Below are 20819 nucleotides of genomic sequence, written 5' to 3'. Positions count from 1 at the left end.
GAAGAACTGGTGGTTAGGAACGAAATACGGCGCTGAGAGAGAACATTCTATTCATATCACGGCTCGAGACCTATTCGTAGAAGGAAGTAAGGGGAAAGGAAATCGGGCTACGCGTTGGCTCCCTGAGCTTCAGATGCGAAACTCCACAGTGAGTTGAGTGTCTCCTGTCGTTAGCCGGACCCAGTCCTCGCACGAAGTCACACGCACACGTACGAAGATGAAAATTTTCAATATCAGCTGCAAGAGCACACCCATTTGTTTTGTTTTTTTTTTGTGATTCACCGTGTCCGCGTCTTGTAGTAAGCGCAACCCATACCAGTATGCCATTCCCATTCGCCCGAGAAACAACCCTCTTAAACTTCGTAACGGTGGGAGGGCGCTATTCCTTGTCCAAGATATGCATTCTTACAAACATTTCCATACATCTCAAGCATATTGTTGTGCACATGAAAAGTCGAAAGTTATCGTAATTAATTAACAGTGCCAGCTACTGCTAAACACGTGAAAAGCATTTTTGAATATGGGGTACATACAAGCTAATGAAATTGAAACCACATCAAGTCTCAGCTTAAAACGAGTCATAAGTTTATTGAAATTTCAACACTTGAACTTTTTTTACCACGCATAACATGAGAGCGTATAGCTCAAGAAGAGCAGGTTGGTATGGTCAAAACAGAGCTTTAATACATCCTTAAGGTCAAGCAGGACTTCAGCTTGATTTTTCTAATAGGATTGGCTGAAGCGTATACCTGTATACAGTACTGATCACACAGCTGTACTACCTTCCCTGCTGCTGCGCTGTCTGCAAACTCAATTGTCTTCACGCACCGTAACTCTAGCCGTTCTTGTGTGGTGTTCTTGCAAGTCTGAAATTAGCCTGCGCCATTCAATTTTGGTGTCAGATTGGCCAATATGATGAAGTTCTCGAGCAAATACAAAAGCTTTCTTTTCTTTCTGGACGTTGTTGAGACCAATGCCTCTCAGCTTATGAGGGAGGAAAGAAAGGAAAAGTACGAAGGGCAACCAGATGCACATTCCATTTGCAAGGTCCTACGAAGAAAGAAAAAAAGAAAGAAAAAAAAAGAAAGAAAGAAAGAAAGAAAGAAAGAAAGAAAGAAGGAAAGAAGGAAGGAAGGAAGGAAGGAAAGAAGGAAAGAAAGAAAGAAGCACTAGCAGTGTGAACATGTGGGGCTGCCCGTCGTGCCTACAATCGGTTAGAGAGGGCCAGTTGATTTCATAAACTGCACTAAGGCCCGCGTTGCTTCGTGATCATGTACCAAGGATATTTGTCTAAAAAAATTGTCGACGATCTAGCCGCCTTAACACAGCCCGAAAAATGTCGCGCTCAACAACCTCCCATAACGGTGACAAAAACACAATTCATATTTGATTGTCTCTTCACTGTGACACGAGTTATACGAGAATGTGCCTCTCATTCTAATAGGGAATAAGTAGGCTTTCGCAAAAGACATTTCTAATCAGAAGCGGCACGTTAAAGTTGAACCACAGTGAGAAGGTTGCAATAGGACCGTTTGCAACTGCCTTTCAGCCTAGCTGATTGTTGGTGCACTGTGTAGGTTACGAAAGTTGACAACAGTGTATTCGGCACAAATTTCCATCGTCCCATTATTGTGGTGAGGGAGCACGATTGGGATACTTTTGGTTATGTTCGCTTTAACGGATGAACAAGGTGGGATGCCAAAACGGTAAACGAAGTCATTCTAACATGACAGCTCAAGCACAGGCTTTTATGGGAGTCCGCGAAAGCTTTAGCAAAGCAACGCACGCCCCCATCGCAATGGATGGCACATGGTAATAGCTCCAAAATTCCGGCTGTAGCAGTGCACACTGCATTGGTGCCTTTTGCAAAACTACGAAGCGTTACAACTTTCACCTTTCCGTCTAGAGCGTACTTTATATCTTTAACACAGGCTTTTCTCTTATCTCTACTTTATCTGCTTTTCGTTTTCCCTTGTAAGTTCTGTTCCTGCTTCAAGAATAAGCGAGACAATAAATTGTCTAGAAACCCCCACAGTAGTCTCGAATAATATTGTTGTGTATTTTTTTAATTCGTGATGTGTTACTCTGTAAATTTACTCACAAAAGCCCAGTCCGTTGAATAGCGTTGAACATAACACGCCAATTTTCTTATTCCTTTCTTCTTTTTTTTTTTTTTTTTGGCATGGGAGGGGGGGGTGGGAGGCAGTAAAACCAATGGGCGTTCAAAATAGTCAGTTCATCAAACTAACGAAAAATTAGAGTGGTAGGGTAGAAGCAGAGTTCTGTGCGAGGGTACTTTACAACGAGAGCTCGACAAAAACCCAGCAACAAATGCCCGCACAGAAACTAGCAAATAAAAATTTAACGAAGTTTACCTAGCCAGGACACGTGGCTGCCATAAGCAGGCGCTCCTGTATCGCACCACAAAGAGCGTAGAAGAAACCTGAACAACAAACAGTAACCATCCTGACAAAGCCGCCGCCATGGCTACGAAGCAGATATCTTTGTAGAGCTGGTAACCTGGTTTCAGCAGGGACCAATGATGACACGTGTCGTAAAGCTAGACGAGCACATAGCCGAAGCCGCGTGTACCTTGCCCTTGCTTACCCGTGTCATTTTTCCTTTTCGTTATTATTTTTTTTTGCGGTTTAGATACGCCGCCTATATGTCTCTTCCAGTTCAGATTCGAACAGGTCCCATCAATTTCTGTCATTGCCATGGGAAAGGTTCGTCTCGCTCTTTTGTCCTCTTCATCTTGTATCCCGTTACTACACGCTATACGAAAGAGCGATAGAGGAATAGCGTCTTAGCTAGTTCTCTCTCTATGCGAGTTAGCCCTTGCGAACATCAGCAAGAATACAAAAGACCGACACTTCACTACGCCAGGTGACGCTTGCATAAAAATTGACGAGGCACGCATTGAATCCATTCTTCTTTAGTATGCGCGCGGATGTAGACGTCTGGATACCGGCTCTTCTCGCGAAATTTGATTTTCTGCAATATTACGTTTGTCTGCAACAACGCCCTGCACTTGTAACGTCGGAGATGTAGCACTCCTCTCACTGGGCTGTCCATCGTTGAGCTACGAACGACAAACCCTGCTTTTGACTATGTTAAAGTGCAATGTGCTTAATTGTGGACAGCATAGAGAAAGTATGATTCCCTTGTGGTTCACGAAGTGAGGGAGGTGTAGTCAGTGAGGCAGTTTAAATTATTTGAAAGTTTTCGGATGTTCTCACATGAAGCATTGAAAATGACCTAATACGTGGGGTTCAGGACCAACAAATGCCGTCAAAATTTTGAAAGAATAAAACCACTCCTATCTCAACAACCGCTTTCAGTGCATTGAAATTATTCTTTATAAGTATAGACAAAATTGGTTCACAATGCTAGGGATAATTTTATGCTTCGTTGTTGATGTTTCGTCAGTTTTTGCTTTTTGTTCTCTAGTATGTGTTAGTGCTCGCGTTTGTTCAAGTGTCTATTTTATTATCGTTGTTATTTCTCTTTTTATTTTATTTTTTAAAACATAATAGAATGGAGTTGCTGGATGCGTACTACTTCCAACTTCTTCAGTTAGACCCCATTTAGTCCTACCTACGGCATTCTTCTGACGCTCTAGTACGAAACGAAACAGAATGTTTTTGCTAAATAACACGCAGCTCAAACACAATGTTGCAATCTAAAGGAGGACGTGAATTTTATTTTGAGTTGCCGAGATAACGAACCGTATAAGATATCTCTGCAAGCAGCATTTGCATATGTAGCATAACGTTTGCTTTCTTGTTATTATTATAATCACTGATACATTAACTTTGAAGGCCCCACTCATTGCACTATACTCAGCACGAAGTGCATCTCTAAATCTGATGTTCCGTTTCCGCCTTTAAGACGTCATTTTATCAACACAAAGAGCAAGAAGTGTCCCTGCTTCTTGCGACTTTTCTAACTTCAGGAATGCTTAATATTTTGTCATTGTTTAGTAGCAGTTGTTGTTTGGATAGCCGTTTCATAGTTGTAGAAAAAAAGCTTAGCTTAAGAGATACATACACAAGCCTACGATTGCGTAGTCTATGTTCTATCCTTCTTCATGTGTATGTCTTTTATAGACTGCGTTTTCTTCTGGGACCGCAATCACTGCAATCGCGGACAACAGTGCTCTGGCAAATTTTTCCTACGTCAAGTAAAAACTACGTGAAGTCTTGAGAGAATCCTAAGTGATATGCTATCGCCATCTTAATGTTGTTGAATCATTTCCTTTTATCCCCGCAAGGACTGATTTTACTCGTGCCAAAGGAAGGAAGGAAGCAGGAATAGATGGAAAGACAGGAAGGTTAGCCAGTTCTCAGACCAGCTGGCTACCCTTGCTGGGGAAAGGGCGTAAGGAGAGTAAAAGATAATAGAAAAGAGATGTTACAAAACAGGAAAGAAGAGCAAAAAAAAAGGGGGGGGGCAAGGAAGGAGAATACGGCAGTGCTTAAAGTCTGTCTCTAATATTGCCAAGCTGAGCAACAGAACTCCATCCCACTTTACACAGACCGTTCCAGTCCGTGGTCCTGGGGGCACATTGCGGTCCATTAACGTGTCGGTAGAAAAACACATTCCGTTGCCTCATTTCCATTCACTGTGCGGATGAAGCTGAAATCCCTCTGCGACAGCTTCTTTAATTGCTCGCCCGGCGATAGAACAAGCCCGAACACATAAGCTCGCGAGAAATTCTACGACCGGAGCTTCGATTTAGACTTAGGAAAGACCCAGCCTGCTCTCTAGGATGATTTTTGTCTTCCACAACGCACGTGCAAGTCCTAAAAGACAAACTCGACGTCCTTACTGAAACTCTAATTGTGTGCTTTGTATAGGCATTTCCTTCGCGTTCTCTTTTCGTTGCCCTCAATGTTCTTTTTGCTGCACCCTAATTGTCGGGATTTCATTAACGTTTTTTTCTAGACGCTTTTCTTAACTCAATATTTTCTTTTTTTGTTTGCTCGTTTATATTTTATGAACTTCAGCCTTATGCGCTAAATCACGCTGCAAGCATTTCATTTGCTTCCGCTGTCTGGCTCCTTTTTTTCCCTGTTCACTGCTTTTTTCTTTCTTACTCCTATTTCTTCATCACTTTTTTTTTTTGCGTGTTCTTTCATGGAGCAATATGCTCGACCTCTGACCTTTCTGGGCGATGTATAGGTTTAGAGAAAAAACAAGAGGAGACCAAATATAAATATGATTCCAATTATTAGCACAAGCGCTCAAAGAGCCCGTAGAAGGTGTAGAGACTTTGGCATGGCTTCACTGGCCGCAACCTGGCGTCTTGCTGTCTCTTCCACTGTTCAGAATAACTGGGGTGAAAAGAAGACCGACAGATGGACAGCCAATATACTGGCGTTTGTATTTAGCCAGAAGAAGAATATTTTTGAGGAGATGGCACTAATGGACGCCAGTTGCGAGGCGAGCAGATTGCACACTGCGCATGCCCAGCGAAGGAGACGGGAACAGACGACCACTCAGCAGAAACGCATGTCGTGCAATATGCATGCCGGGAATTCAGGGAGCAGTTTTATTGCTCAAGTCGAATAATTGGTGCTGAATTTACCATGAGATTATGTGGAAAGAACGTCCAGGCTACTATTAATGTCTCTTCAGGATGGGATTTTTCGCTTCGGCTGAAGTTCTATTGGGCTGTATGTGTTATAACGAGGGGCACCCATTAAAAATCTTTCCTGACCCACTTTTACTGTCTAAGTATGCTGAAACTGTGCATGTGTAATGATATGTCTTTATTGGTTAAGTGCCAATTTGTGACCGAACTGCTCAGGGTATTTTTACGGATGCTGAAGGGGTGCGAGGTAGAATAATTGACCAAACGGAATACAGAGAAATCCAGAGCAGTCATTTATTCCCTTTACTTGAAAGGTCGCACACCAAGGAAAACGTTCGACGATATGAAAGAGGTTTATGGGTAGGATTCTCCATCATACTACGTAGTCAAGAATTGCAATTGTGAATTCAATAAGGCACATACTTCGGTGGAAACGGCCCCAATTGCAGAGAGACACCCCTCCGATATCGGTTAACACACTTTCCAGCAAGTGGAAAGGAGTGCTTAGTCCGACTCTTTTCAATCTCACCCTCAGTGGATTAGTTTACAACCTGCCAAGCACCGTACGACTTTCCATCTATGCGGACGACATCTGCATTTGGGCATCAGGTGTGACACGACTTCAGCTTCGTGCTCGGCTTCAGAAGGCAGTCACAATGACATCTTGCTACCTTCGTGAACAAGGACTTGAAATTTCATGCGGAAAGTGCGCAATGGTGGCTTTCACCAGGAAGCCAATGTCTGGTTACGGCGTATCTATTAACGGACAACTTATACCGTACAGCAGAAGTCACAGATTCTTGGGAGTCGTAATTGACAGAGACCTGTCTTGGACTCCGCACGTCAATTACGTGAAAAAGCGGCTGACTGCTATCTGTCACCTGTTCAGGTTCCTTGCAGGAAAAAGTTGGGGAGTATCTGTACACGCTATGTTACAGCTGTACATGGCGTTGTTCGTTGGGTTCCTGCGATACAGCCTGCCTGCAATATCCAACACTTGCAAGACTAACCTGCGTACGATTCAGAGTATTCAAGCCCAAGCCCTTAAGATATGTCTTGGCTTACCACGCAGTGCATCAACAGCTGAAACCATTGCCCTTGCGCAGGATTACCCCATCACGACGCACATTACCGTTGAGACAATGCGTATGCATCTCAGGCATTATGCTAGGACCCCTTCCCACCACTTGGCGAGCCTCACTGCTGCAAGGCCCTGCTCGACATTTAGCGGTATTGTCAGTGCACATCGTGCGTCGTTTACTTCAGGGTACGCACCTGCGGCCAAGCCAGCGTTTCCTCCGTGGTGTTTGAGCCGTCCACAATTACAGATAATGATTCCAGAACTACAGAAGAAGACAGATCTACCGGCCCCTGCTCTAAAACAGCTGAGCGTACTTCTTCTGCATGAAAAGTACAGCAACCACGTGCACATCTATACCGACGGATCGACTACGTCGTGCAGTTCTGCTGGTGCCGTGGTTATACCAACGCGAGGAATGACACTGCGGTTCAAGACATCGCATGTCACGACCTCAACGGCGGCAGAACTAACGGCCCTGCGTCGAGCACTGGAATTCATTGATTCTGAAAGACCTAGAAAATGGGCTGTGTTCTGCGATTCAAAACCGGCATTACAGTGCACGCAGTCAGTTCTCGGACACGGATGTCATGACCAATTGACATACGAAGTCGTGAAATTTTACCATGATGCCCAACAAAAAGGTCACGAGGTCGTTTTTCAATGGGTACCTGGTCACTGTGGCATCAATGGCAATGATTCTGCCGATAACGCTGCTCGCACAGCACATCAAGAAGAGCACAGCGTTCCAATTCCGCTTTCGAAGACTGACGCTGCAAGGCAGCTTAGACACCTGGCACGCAGTCTCAGTGACCGAGTGGAACTCGCCAAACTTACGACTTACGCGACTGCATCGACTAAACCCCTCCCTGCAACTCCGACCTCCACTCGGACTTTCTCGACTTCCTCTGCCGCCTTTGGTTAGGAGTGGCCTTCACAAAGGCATACTCTACATTAATTGGAATGACTGACAGCGCAGCATGCGAGGTCTGTGGCACCGAAGAAAACATCGACCACCTGCTGTGCCACTGTCCAAGATATGCCCCAGAGAAACAAGAACTTGCCAAAGCTTTCCAAGAACTGGTCAATCGGCCGCTTTCTGTGCATGTGCTGCTGGAACACTGCCCCCATCGCCCGTCGGCCCATAAAGAGGTGAAGGCGCTTTTGTGCTTCTTAAGGACGACGGGCTTGTGCGACCATCTGTGACTATTAATGCAATTTCTTTAAGACCACACGCGTCATCGAACTCGCCGCAATTTCCTTCTTTCCTTCCCTCCTCTCTCTCCCTGTGATCTTTGTTTTCCCCTTTCCGGTTCCCCCGGTGTAGGGTAGCCAACCGGACGTTATTCTGGTTAAGCTCCCTGCCTTCTACTTTTCTCTTCCCTCCTCCTCCTCCCCCCAGCAAGTGGAAGCCGCCATATTGATAACTCGCTGCGTAACCATTCGTTACCTAGCCCGTAACGATAAAGATTATTAATGTGAGGTCTATGGGAAAAATCATTTAATATTATGTTCATGTGCGTAAGGTACTCGCTCTCTGGGGGGCCCAGCTGCTCACACCTTTCCAGAAGCAGGAACTAGTCTAATGCTCGCAGACGTTTTTGACGATGTGCCATGGAAACCAGGAAAAACTTTTTCAACAGACTCATCACAAAGGATGAAAGCTGGGTGACCCTGTGACCGGATACTGAAGTCCGATTCATGCAATGGAAGCACCCGGGCTCGCCGTCACGATAGAAGAAGCACGTGCACGACCCTTGGCAGGCAAAGTCGTGCTCACAGTCTTTGCGGGCCAGCATGGTGCAGTCTCGGTGAATTTACTAACAAAGTGTACGACGACTACTGATGCATACTATGCTTCACTGATGCGGAACTTGCTGGATAGTATCAAAACCAAAAGGCTTTGCACGCTCACCAGAGGTATTCGCCTTCTGCAAGACAATGCCCCAGTTCTCAACTCGCATGTTTCCCAGATAGAAGCACGCTGCTGCTGATTTGAAATTATCCCCAATCCCCCTTATTCACCCGATCTCGAACCATCGGACGTCCTGCCTCTTTCCAACAGCGAAGTTATTTTTTGAAGAGCAAGCATTTTCGAGATGATGAGACTGCGACTTTTGAAGTCACAGCGTGGATTTTGGAACAACCAGGCGACTTCTACAAGCCAGCCGTTTAAAGTTGCATAAAAAGTTGGTAGAAGTTTGTGTCCCTAGAGGGAGACAGAAGAAAGGGGAAAGGCAGGGAGGTTAACCAGATGGGAAGATCCGGTTTTTTACCCCACGCTAGAGGGGAGAGGGAGATAAAGTGACAGCAAAGTAGAGATAAAAAAGAAAGGAGCGTAGACATACAATCACAGGCGGTCACTGTTACCGCATACCATCACCGCACAGCACTGTAGCACTTGCAGCACTATAAACATCTGTTCAGGCCATAGAAGCTTGTCCAATTCTGTTGCCCTTAAAAACTGCAACAGTGCCCTCGTCGGCCTCCGCTGCGATGGCTTGTGATGCCACCATTCTAAAATAAGTTCCTCCGTGAGAGGTCTTTGTGTCCCTAGGTGGCACTCATGTAGATAAGGAACAATAAGTTTGCCAGGCTTCGTTGCTCACAGTCCAGAGGAAGCGGGTTAAGGGAAATATTTAATGAACACCCCTCGTACATCCAGTCATCTTAACGACGCATTCATATCCACAGCCAGTCAGAAGAGAAACGTTGCACACACATTATTATGCGTTCACAAAAGGAATTAACACTTCAATTTGCTTTTGTCGCTGTACTAAATTAGGCCGTTCTTTATGTGTACTTAATATTTTCTTATTAACACAGTCACTCAATTTGTTCTGCGCATTTAAACAAAACCTCCTTCTGTATCTGTATTATTTTTCTGTGTAATTCTCCTACCCTTTATAATGACGTCAGGGCCAAGAGTATAATTCAACTAAAATAATTGTAAAGCGCCTCTTTTTTTTTTAGATGATAATGAATAAACAGAGTTTAGTGCATTGTATGTGTTACATATGTTACGTGAGTGCGGGAACAGTCATGTGCTGTGGCAATGACAATTCGTAATGTAGCATTACCTACCATAGTCATTCCTTGATGTGCTGCATGAATATTGCAGAGAGAACACTATTTCCTGCTTGCAGCCTTGGCCCCGTCACGTGTCTCAATGTTTACCGTCTTCTGTAGGAAACGACTAAAGTGAGAGAACTGCTCTAGGGGATAGTTCAATATTTGGCAGATTGATTGATTGATTGATTGATTGATTGATTTATTTATTTATTTATTTATTTATTTATTTATTTATTTATTGATTGATTGATTGATTGATTGATTGATTGATTGATTGATTGATTGATTGATTGATTGATTGATTGATTGATTGATTGATTGATTGATTGATTGATTGATTGATTGATTGATTGATTGATTGATTGATTGATTGATTGATTGATTGATTGATTGATTGATTGATTTGTCGCCGTGCCTCGTAACAAAACCCGCGACGTCTTGCTCAGTAGCAGAACGCCTTATCCATGCACTCAACCATCGCAGCACGGGTACGTATAATAAAAGCAAGAAAGATCAACGCGACAAGCAATAGAGAAGCGGTAGACAAGTTGAAACAATGCGAAACGTGAGCTGTCCGTCACACCACAACTTACACTCGTTCGATCCGTGTATCAGGCAGGACAAGCGGATATCAAGCCGAGCTATTCGGCGACCCAATGACTCCTTCTCGCGGCGAAGTGAAACCGATAAACCCTGTTTGCCTGGACATGTATGCGTCGGCCCCGTGAGGCGCACCGACGAAGTCGTGTTCTTCGGCGTGCGAGGAGGCTGCCTTTCGTGGACGGCTGTCCTAGGCCAGCTGACGTTCGATGGGGCTGGCGAGTGGAGACGACAGTGCATACGTGTGCGTGTGTGCTGCGCGACCGCCATGAGAATCGAGTGGCGCCTTTACTCGCCTCTGTCGAGAGTGATTCCCATGAGCCACTCCTCGCAGCTTTGCTTCATTCCGCTGTTTCGCCTGTTACTTCCGTATTTTATTTCTCACGGGTGACTCTCACCGGTGTCATTGCTCTAGTTTGCTCACAGCGTCTGTCTTGGGGTTTTTCTTTCTTTCTTTCTTTCTTTCTTTTATTCATTTATTTTTATTTATTTATTTATTTATTTATTTATTTATTTATTTATTTATTTATTTATTTATTTATTTATTTATTTACTTATGCGCTTGCACTACAGCTGCCTCGTGATAGGCAAGCACCCCGCCGCTTCTAGAATGGCCATTACTGCCTTTTTCTTTTATTTACTTATTTCTTTACTTACTGCTGGTACTCATCAGGCGTACGCCTTTATTCTGGAAAAATGAACTACATCAACGTTTTCTTTTTTTTTTTTTTTTTGTCAACACTAGAGCAAACAGTGTTGTGAAGGATCAGCAGCAAAAAGGGCATGCTAATATTATATTATCGCTAACAGTCCACAATGCCTAAACATACTTTATACTCCATTTATATACCGTGTGTCCCAGCTAACGTTAGCCAAGCTGCTCAACGAAAAAAAAAGATTTAAGAACACGCAGCAAGATAAAATTGTAAGATCTACAGTGTTCGGTCAACAGAGGTATGAATATCCAACGCCGTAGGTATTAATGTTCTTTCTTGTGCCACATATCTTTTTTTTCTTTTCGTTGGACAGCTTCGCTAACGTTAGCTGGGACAGCCTTTATAGTTTTTTGCGCTTTGTAATGTTTTCTTTCTTTATTTGCTTATTTCGTTTTTTAGACAACATACTCGCGTCATCGTGGAAACTTCAGACTTAACCTCAGCTGTTCTCTGGTGGCGTATCCGCTGTCCTTTAAGTAATCGTCAAACTAAACAAATTATCAATTGGGACAAGCCGTTATACACTGCTCAGTACAAACTTGCACCTCTCTAGCTCAAGCCGAAAACGAAACAACGTAGACTTCGCACGATGTGTGTTTCGTTCTAAGTCGATCCTTCCTCATAAGCTTTCCATTCGTTTTTTTGTTTTTCTTTTTCTACCCAGCAACGTGCTTACATCGAGCGACATAGTGCTGTACCAGGTCCCTTGTTCTCTCGTTTCGTTCGTCGAGCGTGGTCACTCTGTCAGCAGCACCTCTAACAGTCTCCGTTTCACCCGAGCCAGTCGCGGCTCAGCTATCATCTCGTTGCGCCTGTACCCATGCGCGGCGAAGGTTCCACACGTCCTCCTCAGGGCGTCGTCGTTGCCCGTTCTCTTTCTCGGCCCCTATCATCTCTCCCAGTAAATATACATAACCCCGTCCGGTACGTGTACACTCAGCTCGGCGGCGCCGTCTCTCATTATTTCGCTAACACTACACGCTGAGGCAAGACGACGACGATGACGAGGACAACAACATGCGGAGAGGTAAACACTACTAGAGGAGTCTCCGCATCCTCGTCCATCGGCGTGAACAAGAGCGCCGCGAGCCGGTGTCTGCGCTCCGTCTCGTCTGAACCGTGCAGCACTGTGAAGACTGCGGAGCTGGCGCCACCAGATAGCCGGCCGAGTTCGCGAGCCTGTTCGCGCGTCGTAATGCCGCACTACACCCTCTTAATACGGTCCAATCATTCCACACGCTTACAATGCACTTCCGGTACGTGCGTACGGCTACTCCGGAACTCCCGTAGTGTTAAAGAAAAACGTGTGGAATGTCTGGAGTCTGTACGGAATGCATCGGCGAACTATCAGACCCTTTCGATCAGAGAATACGAGAGAACAGTAAGTTGGGGATTTTGCGCAAAGCTTCGCTACCACAAACATCGCGACCAGTCAACTGTTGAAATTATAATTGCGTGCATAACTCCTCCTTTATTAACTTACCACTGCGTACGTGTAGTATGTGGAATTGCTTCGTGCGCACTTATCTCAAAGCTCACAATAAAAATGAGTAACAGAAAACAAACAGAAAAGCCAACCTCACCATTGAAGTTGGTTGGCGAGTTAATTACTTTGCTTGGTTGCTTGCTTGCTTGTTTTTAACGGGTTGCAATGGCTAGCACCACGACTATAGCACTGCAAAAGAACAGTCGCATGGAATGCTGTCTTGACGCGCTTTCGAGGCGGCGTCTGATCTATTTCGTACTGCGCGGTCACCGCGCTGTTACGCCGGCGAAAGTGTTATGTCATCGCTGATAAGACGAATACTCCGCGGCATCGCATTAACAGAGTGAGTATTGCGTGTGGTGAAGCGAACCCCGCGCGCTGACTCTAGGCGACGTCTCGGTTAATATATACAGCAGAAAATTGCTCTGTGAGTCTACCGCCTATAGACTACCGGGAGTGAACAGCATGCTGGCGCCGGTCAGCTAGTCACGAACGACTCAGTAGGTGCGCTTTTTAATAACTTTTTAATAACATTTTAATAACTTCTTTTAATAACGCTTTTTTTTAACTCACTAGGTGCCCTTTTAATCAGTTGGTGCGCTGCCCAATGATCTCCGATGGTTACCTTCTATAATGCACTGCCTATTTTACTGAGCTCGACCGGCCACAAGCTTGGCTAGGTGGGTAGGGCGTTCTGCTGGTGAGCACGAGGTCGAGGGCTTGATTCCCAACTACAATGGCCCTATTCCTATAGGGTGCAGGGATTAGAAAATGCTGACGCGCGTCAAAGAACCCCATGTTGTCAGTGTTTCCCCAAAGCACTCCCCTACGGCGCTTCCCAGCGCTTCTGCAGCGTCGTTTGGCGGATGCCATACATCATTAAGCGAGCAAGTGATCAGTCAGTTTGATTGGTTGATGGCCCTTGACCTCTCGAGCCAGGGCTGGGGCTACAACAGGTGCCGCAGCAAGAGGAAAGGGGCATAATTTCGACCACGCGGCGTCGTTTAACGTGCGCCCAAATTTAAGCGCACGAGCGCGTACTCGCATTCCGGGCTCAATCTAAACGCGGCCACCGCCGCAGCAGCAGCAGTAGCGAGTCGAACCCGCGACTTCGTGCCAGGCAGTGCACAGAGCTGTGGCCGCCGATTGGCGGCGGCCGGTGCGCGCTGCACGGTTCTCCGCGGTCAGGCAGTGTCCATAGGGCCATGTCGGCCAAGGCCACGGCTGATGGAGCGACCGGAGCCCCAGGAGAGGAATGGGGCGAGACGCGACGTCGGAGACGACGAGCCCGCAAGCGACGTCGGCAGGCGGCAACCAGTCACGCACCCTCGGCGCGTGTCCCGTTTCCTTCCCGCGAGAAAGGAGAGACGGCCTCCCCCTCGGCCCCTCCCGCGTCGTAATGCGCGCGGTCGTCACCGCCGACTCCCCAGAGGTGTTCGGTTGCCTCGTCGCCAACGGCCACCGTTATCGGCCAGTGGATCAAGGCTGCGCATCTATGGCTTGGCGATACATTTTATTTGTTTCTTTCCTCCTCCAAGCCTGTATCTGCCTTCCGGAGAGGCTGGGAGTACGTATATTAATTGTGTTAGCGTGCTCCCTAACAGCTACTCTTTGAGTGCTCTTCAAGAAGCTGCGTCCCATTTTTGCGTAAGAAGGCTGCTCTTGGTTGATTTTGTTTCTCCACAGTTTCGGCCTGTCATTGATTCCTTGCTTACGGAACTTCTCGGCTTCGATAGCGCCCTTGAACGTTGCCTTGCCACGTGTCCTGAAGCGGACCCGTCGCCCACCTCCTACTACCATCAGCCTCAATCTCCATTATTTCTTGTCCTTTCCTGTCAGGTGACTGAATCAACTTCGCCATTCAACTCTCGGTCGATATGCCCCTGGTCTAGACAGCACTGCTAGCTCGTGGCAATTCCCAAGCCTTTCCTCGTTTATGTATATATATATATATATATATATATATATATATATAGTCACCCCGCCTAAGCATAATTTCTAGCTTTCAGACCTCTTCGTGTACGTCGTTTAGGCTTCTTTCGTCAGATTAGATAGAACTTACTCCAGCCGCTCGACGCTTTGCCGCGTATAATCTGGACAACTTATGCAATCGTAGGTGATATTGGGGGATGTATGCGACTTTCAGCATCTACATAGTTTCTGATTTGTCTTCCCGCTCTCAGTAAAGTGTTTCGATCATCATCATTCTCGTCATAGACGGCGAACAGCTGCCTGTGTAACTTCTTTCATCCCGTTGATAATTTACGACCACCCTGTGTACCGTGGCACGACGGCTCTCTGTGCGAGAGCCGCACGTTTAAAAAAGGCGGAAGCGGCGTGCCAAGTTTCTAAGTACGCACAAGAAACACTGAGTATTGTCACTCGAGTACAACAAGGACAGCACCGACTTGACGTTTCTGATCGACGTCGTATAGCAGCTGCTTTCCCGCTCAAATATGGCTGCGGCGAAAATAGCTTACGAAAACACTACTATATGAAAATCATGTAGTACCTTATAGACCGTCTGTTCGCTACTTGTAACTACCCCTGTCCACCAAGGTGGATATGCGCTATATAGAAGCAATACAATGTGCAGCTCTCATCATCATCTTCGCCATGTCACCGTTCTTTATGTTCCTATCCTTCTTCTTTCCATCCCGAAAGCCCTTCCCAAGCGTAGAGTATCGTGCTAGAGACAAGTCAATCAGAGAGATCTATATATATATATATATATATATATATATATATATATATATATATATATATATATTATATATATAATTATATATATATATATTATATATATATTATATATATATATAATATATATTATATATATTATATTCCAGGTCGCGGAATTGCCTCACTGGAGGCACGGCCGGACTACGTCACCTCCATCATGCCGACGCCCTGCGGACTATAAACGCTCTGTAGGAGCTTGTGCGCGAGGTCGGCTTGACCCGGCAGGCAATGAGTGACGTTTTTTTTTTTTCCATGACCGTCACTCATAGACTCATTACCCTCCTTAGGCAACTGAGTGACACTTTTGATAAAAGCTCATTGCCTGTCGTTCTCCGACTTCCACTGTAATGACAGCTTGGCGCAATGTCTTTTTTTTTTCTTTGTGATTATAGTTACTCATGCGAGGTGAAACATATAAGTAATACCTCTTTCATGAAGGTACTGCAACTCAACTAAATTATAAATTTTACTGTCATTTGAAGTTCAGCAGCACCAATATGTTTAACCGCTGCTTTCCTTCTATGCCAATGTTTAACGGCCGAAACTGTCTCATTGCATAAATGCGCTTTATTTACTTTGGCAATAAACAAACCACCCAGTAACAATGCGCAATAAGCGAAACCGCGCATTATGTATGGCACATGCCCAAAGACACGTACTCAGCAACGTGCCGGCTAATGCACTTTCTGGCGTGCTTCTGCACTCCGTTGTTCCTTTCGTACCGGTGTTCGCCCCCTTTTGTTCTCAGTAAATGTTTCGTGCGACTCTGTCCCCGACGTGGTGACGACATAGCGGGCTTAATATTGCATCTAAAGCGCGCGCTCTGCGCGCGATCATTTACTCTGCCCATCCGGCCACACGCATGCATATTACAATGGCAGGTCCTCCATCGGAGAAGTCATCAGGTTGCATTATCATCCCCACGCAGTAAGCAACGCGTTTTAGCGATGTGTGGCGACAAGAGCAACGTTGACCCGCAGGCATGAATAATCGCAATGGAGGTAGCACTAAGAGCCGACCCCCCTAAGCAGCCTGTGTCGTGCTAAACTGGGCACATTCGAGGTCGCATCTTGCGCCACCCGTGGGCTCTTTGCGCACGTGCCTCTCTCTGCTATAGTTATGCTATAGATGTCATAGTGCTCTTGTAGCACGGTAAGGTCGCGCCACTCATTTTACAGTTGTAGCTCTTGAGGGCTCACTACCCTGGTCGTTTCGACGTCCGCTGGTGTCGTCGCTGGAATGGCCAAATTCCTTCTTGCGTTACATTAAAAAATTGCAAAGGAAGAAAATGCTTTTGGTGCCGTGAGGTTTCGAACTTAGGATCAACGGATTAGCATTCCAGGATTCTACCCTTCGGCCATTCTTTTTATTACTATTATTAATAATAATATTATTTATATATTGCCTCAGCCGCTCTACCGATGCTGCAGAACAGGAAACTACTGATCCTGGAGAACGCGATCGCGCCGGCAGCTGCCAAGACCTGTCTGCTGAATAGAGCTGGCGTCCGTGCCTTCTTCGTGTTCTGGCACGTCGCCTTCCCGATTGCTGAGGCGGTCCTAAATTATATTTTCTTCTTCTCTATGTAAAGACAGAATAGCAAGAAGGAAGGAAGGAAGGAAATCAACTTTATTCAGGTCCTGCAGGCCACGAGAGCTTTGGGCTCTCATGGAGTGGGCGTCTCCCACGACGGAACCGGGAGGTTGAGTTTCCTGGCGGCGTCGTGGACCTGCTGGACGGCCCAGAGTTGGGGAGCGAGTTCTTCACTCCGGATTGCGTCTTCAAACTTGCGCTTGTCCTTTTCGTAGTTTACGTGAGCTTGCGAGCACGGCCAGAGTAAATGATAAACGTTAAGGGATGTATTGCAATTGGTGCAATAAGACTTGTCGTAGAGCTCAGGCATGTAATGGTGTAATCTGTTTTGAGTGGGGTATGTGTCTGTTTGTAGCATTCTGAGTGTAACCGCTTGAGCTCGAGTGAGCGTGCGGTGTGGCGTGCTATATTGTCTGCGTTGTAGGTAGTAGTGTTTAGTGATTTCATTGTATGTAGTTGGCGCGTCCTTATTCTCCGAGTGGTCGGGTGAAGCCGCGCGGTCTGTAAGCGCGCGCGCAGCCTCGTGTGCCGCCTCGTTAAGGTTGGGGACGTCGCCGAGCTTTGGTCCTAAGTGTGCCGGGAACCAGTATATGAAGTGTTTCTTAATCTCTTTCTTTGAAACAATTTTGAGAGCCTGTGCGCAGACCGTGCCCTTTTGGAAAGCTCTGATAGCGGCTATGGAGTCGCTGTAGATATGGGAAAGATTGTCGTCGGTGAGCGCAACAGCGATCGCAACCTGTTCGGCCTGTTCAGGCTTCCTTGCAATTACTGTGGCTGCATATCTTGTGGATCCGCGGCCGTCCACAACCGCCACTGCGAAAGCTTTGTTTCCCGTGTATGCCGCCGCGTCCACAAAAGCTGAGCGATCACGGTTCGCCAAGGCTTGGTTAAGAAGGAATTGTCCTCTCGCTTGTCGTCTGCCCCTGTTGTTTTCGGGGTGTACGTTTCTGGGTATAGGGAATAGCAAGAATGTCATGTACGGGTGACGCGGACATCTATGTAATGACAGTGGATGAGCGTGTCTGCTTCGTCTTCATCGGTCTTCTTCGAGCGCTCGGCTTCTTCTCATGTTAACTGGATGGTGCTGACATCGCCTTGTTTTCTTGAATTATAGCGGGAGGTCTATTAATGGACGGCAGTGCACATATAAATTTTAGAAAGAACGAATGAGTCCATCAGTAAGGACGCTAAATGGTTGTTTTAGTAGAAACTAGTGGCTAAGTCTGCGTATAGTAGCAGGAGGAACAAGAGCCGAGTCTTTCCACTCCACCCCCGCGAGGCGCAACTTCCACAAACGAATATGACTCACACTTCCTTCACTTTTTGAAAAGCGATTGCTCACTCGCACATGCCGAATGTTTGCTCCAACAAACACCGCACCAAGCAGGTGCCGAATTCACGTAATTTGTCGTTCGCAAGTGCCCTTTACCATCGGCCGGTCGCCTTCGCTAATCGTATGTGCAACATCATGATTGGCTGGAGTTTTCTCTTACGAACAATTTGAGCGTAAGACGTGTTTGTGAACACCGGCCCAAGGAACACGCGTAAAGCGCATTCCTTTCCTTGGTTACTACGTCTAAAGAAACACACTCAGTAACCTTGTTCTTACGAACAAAATAGTCTGTCCTGTGCAGACTGCCTTCGCTGACGATATTTAATAAAACTAATAAAAATAATAAGAATTAACTAAAAATAATTAAGTAATAATTTAATTAAAACTAATAAAAAGCGACGCCGGGTATCAGGATGAGCAGGAGTCTGACTGTAAGAACTGCTACAGCCTAATAACTGATTTGTGAATACAGGCTCACAGTACCAACAGGTTTTCGTTAGATAGGAACAGCTCGGGTTGTAGCTGTGACAGGTGATCGTGATGGGGCGGACGGCATTTTTGTTATGCCCGCGTAAATTGTGCCATCTTTTGTATGCTACGTTCCCTAAAACCAGGATGTTTTTACAGGAACCGCCTTCAAAAAAATCTTTTGTCGAGTTTGTCACTTGAAGTTCTCTCCGTGATTAGTCACCGCAAGTATACAGGAAGCCCATCACGGGGTTGAATATTTCAGAAGGTACCCATCTTCCCGAACATCGTAAACGTTCTACTGTAGCTTCTCTATTGCGAGAACTACGTAGTTCTTACTCATGTGACGGATCGCGCGGCGTGATTCATCGATCGTTATTCTGGAGAGTTTACTCATTGCCTCTGCTAATTTAGCAAGTGCGTGATCCGCTCGTAGTACGCCAGACGTAAATAAGTGGCCAGTTCGCACCAGAATAGAGCGGAGACATAAAAAAATGTCAAGGTAAATGTCCGGGAAAGATAACCGTCCGAATGAAAAACATGTCATCTCTCGGCTGTGTTGGAGTGCCTACCTCATCGTTACCTTCTTTTGGCACGCAGACATCGGCCTCAACTTCCGCACGACCTTCGTGAACAAGAAGGGCGAGGTGGTGGCCAAGCCCAAGTCGGTGGCCCTCAATTACCTGCGCGGCTGGTTCGTCGTCGACCTGCTGGCCGCGCTGCCCTTCGACTTGCTCAACGCCGCTGGACTGTACAACAGGGTGAGAGACCGCGTGCGGAACGAACAAGCGATGCGTCTGCAAAACCGTTGAACATCATCGTCATGCGCGCGGGGCTTCTTCCGAACGCTGTCGCATCTTTCATGCGGTCCAGAGGGATGGCGCCGCCGAATGAGGCGTGTGTGACGCAGGTCGTCGCAGCCATAGTACGCTCCACCTCACTAACAACGTGCCGTGCAGTGAATGCTAGCTATAGGGCTCGTCTCAGCCAGTCGGTAACTAGAACCGGTGACACGTTCTGAGAAAGGAGGAGCGAGGCGTATTGCGTGCAGTGCTGTCATGGCTGCTGATTTGCAAGTTCACAGCTACTGATTTACTCTTTTCACACTTTTTATTAATTCTGTGATAAATACTCGAAATGTACTAATATTGTCGTCGCCGCAGAAAAACAACAAAATCTACTGCTTACAAATGCTCTACTCTTTCTACTACTTTCTACGAACTCAACTTCATTTTCAATCGATAGTTGTAGAGCACGACCAAATTTCACTGCGCACAAGCAACGAGTGAGATTTGCTATTTTTTTTCTATTTTGTTCTTAAAAGCATAGTCCGAAACTTACTGAACACGTCGGACTTCTGGTAGCAGAAGTCATCTGAAGCCCTTCCAAAAGTTATTGAAAGGGTGTAACAAGGCGTCTTTTTAATACTTACGTTGTTTGAGATGTTCTGCTCACCGTGTGACTTTTACAGAAAACCACGCACTGCGGCAAAAAAATTTGGAGGTCGTTGTATTGTGTTACTGCTTTGCGTGACACGTTGTAGAAATAGCAATAAACACAGTATCCGTGCCGACAGAAACGTCTTGTAAGATACCTCTTTAGCCAGCATGAAGAAGCTATACCGATTTCTCAAGCAAAATATCTACTGCTATGTATTGTGACCTGCGGCCTTCTTTTTCATTTTTTTTTTCTTGCGTCAGACAGCAGTTATGTACTTAGAAACAGTCTGAACATCCGTTCGTCCGTTCACAAATTCTCACGTGTGCCGCAGTGCCAGGATTCTTTGACGGCAGAGGCGAGACTGTTGGAAACGGGGGGATTTCCCGGGATGCGCAGAAGGATGCGCAGTAGCCGAAAGTGGGAGGGGACAGCGACATCGTTAGTGTGAGGCAGCGAAAAGTATCCTGGGAGCAGTGGGTGCTCCTCGAAAACTACACCCAAAAAAAAAAGTGAAAAGTGTGCAGCCTCAGACGCTAGAAAAGAAACGGAAGTCGGGCGAACAAGAAACTGGGCTGAACGTGTCCATCTGGAGAAATTTCTTACGAACTGCAGAAGTACTTCCAGTTTGGAGAGGGGAGATACTTCCCAATACTGGCGACTGACTACGTCGGTATAATCTGCATGCTTAATGGGAT

The 20819-nt window shown here is 46.1% G+C and overlaps 1 protein-coding gene across 2 annotated transcripts in view; it reads left to right on the top strand.

Annotated features, from left to right (window-relative positions):
• Elk (Eag-like K[+] channel) overlaps nt 1–20819 on the top strand; it is a 376639-nt gene that overhangs the window by 331226 nt on the left and 24594 nt on the right. For both annotated transcript variants that reach the window (XM_055076908.2, XM_055076909.1), the window contains one exon: nt 19285–19445. In XM_055076908.2, the coding sequence (XP_054932883.1) occupies nt 19285–19445 (161 nt within the window). The remainder of the gene's footprint in view (nt 1–19284; nt 19446–20819) is intronic.

This window comes from Dermacentor andersoni, chromosome 2 (genome assembly GCF_023375885.2).
Source record: "Dermacentor andersoni chromosome 2, qqDerAnde1_hic_scaffold, whole genome shotgun sequence".
NCBI classification, from domain to species: Eukaryota; Metazoa; Arthropoda; class Arachnida; order Ixodida; family Ixodidae; genus Dermacentor; species Dermacentor andersoni.
This window is presented reverse-complemented; position numbering and strand designations above follow the sequence as displayed.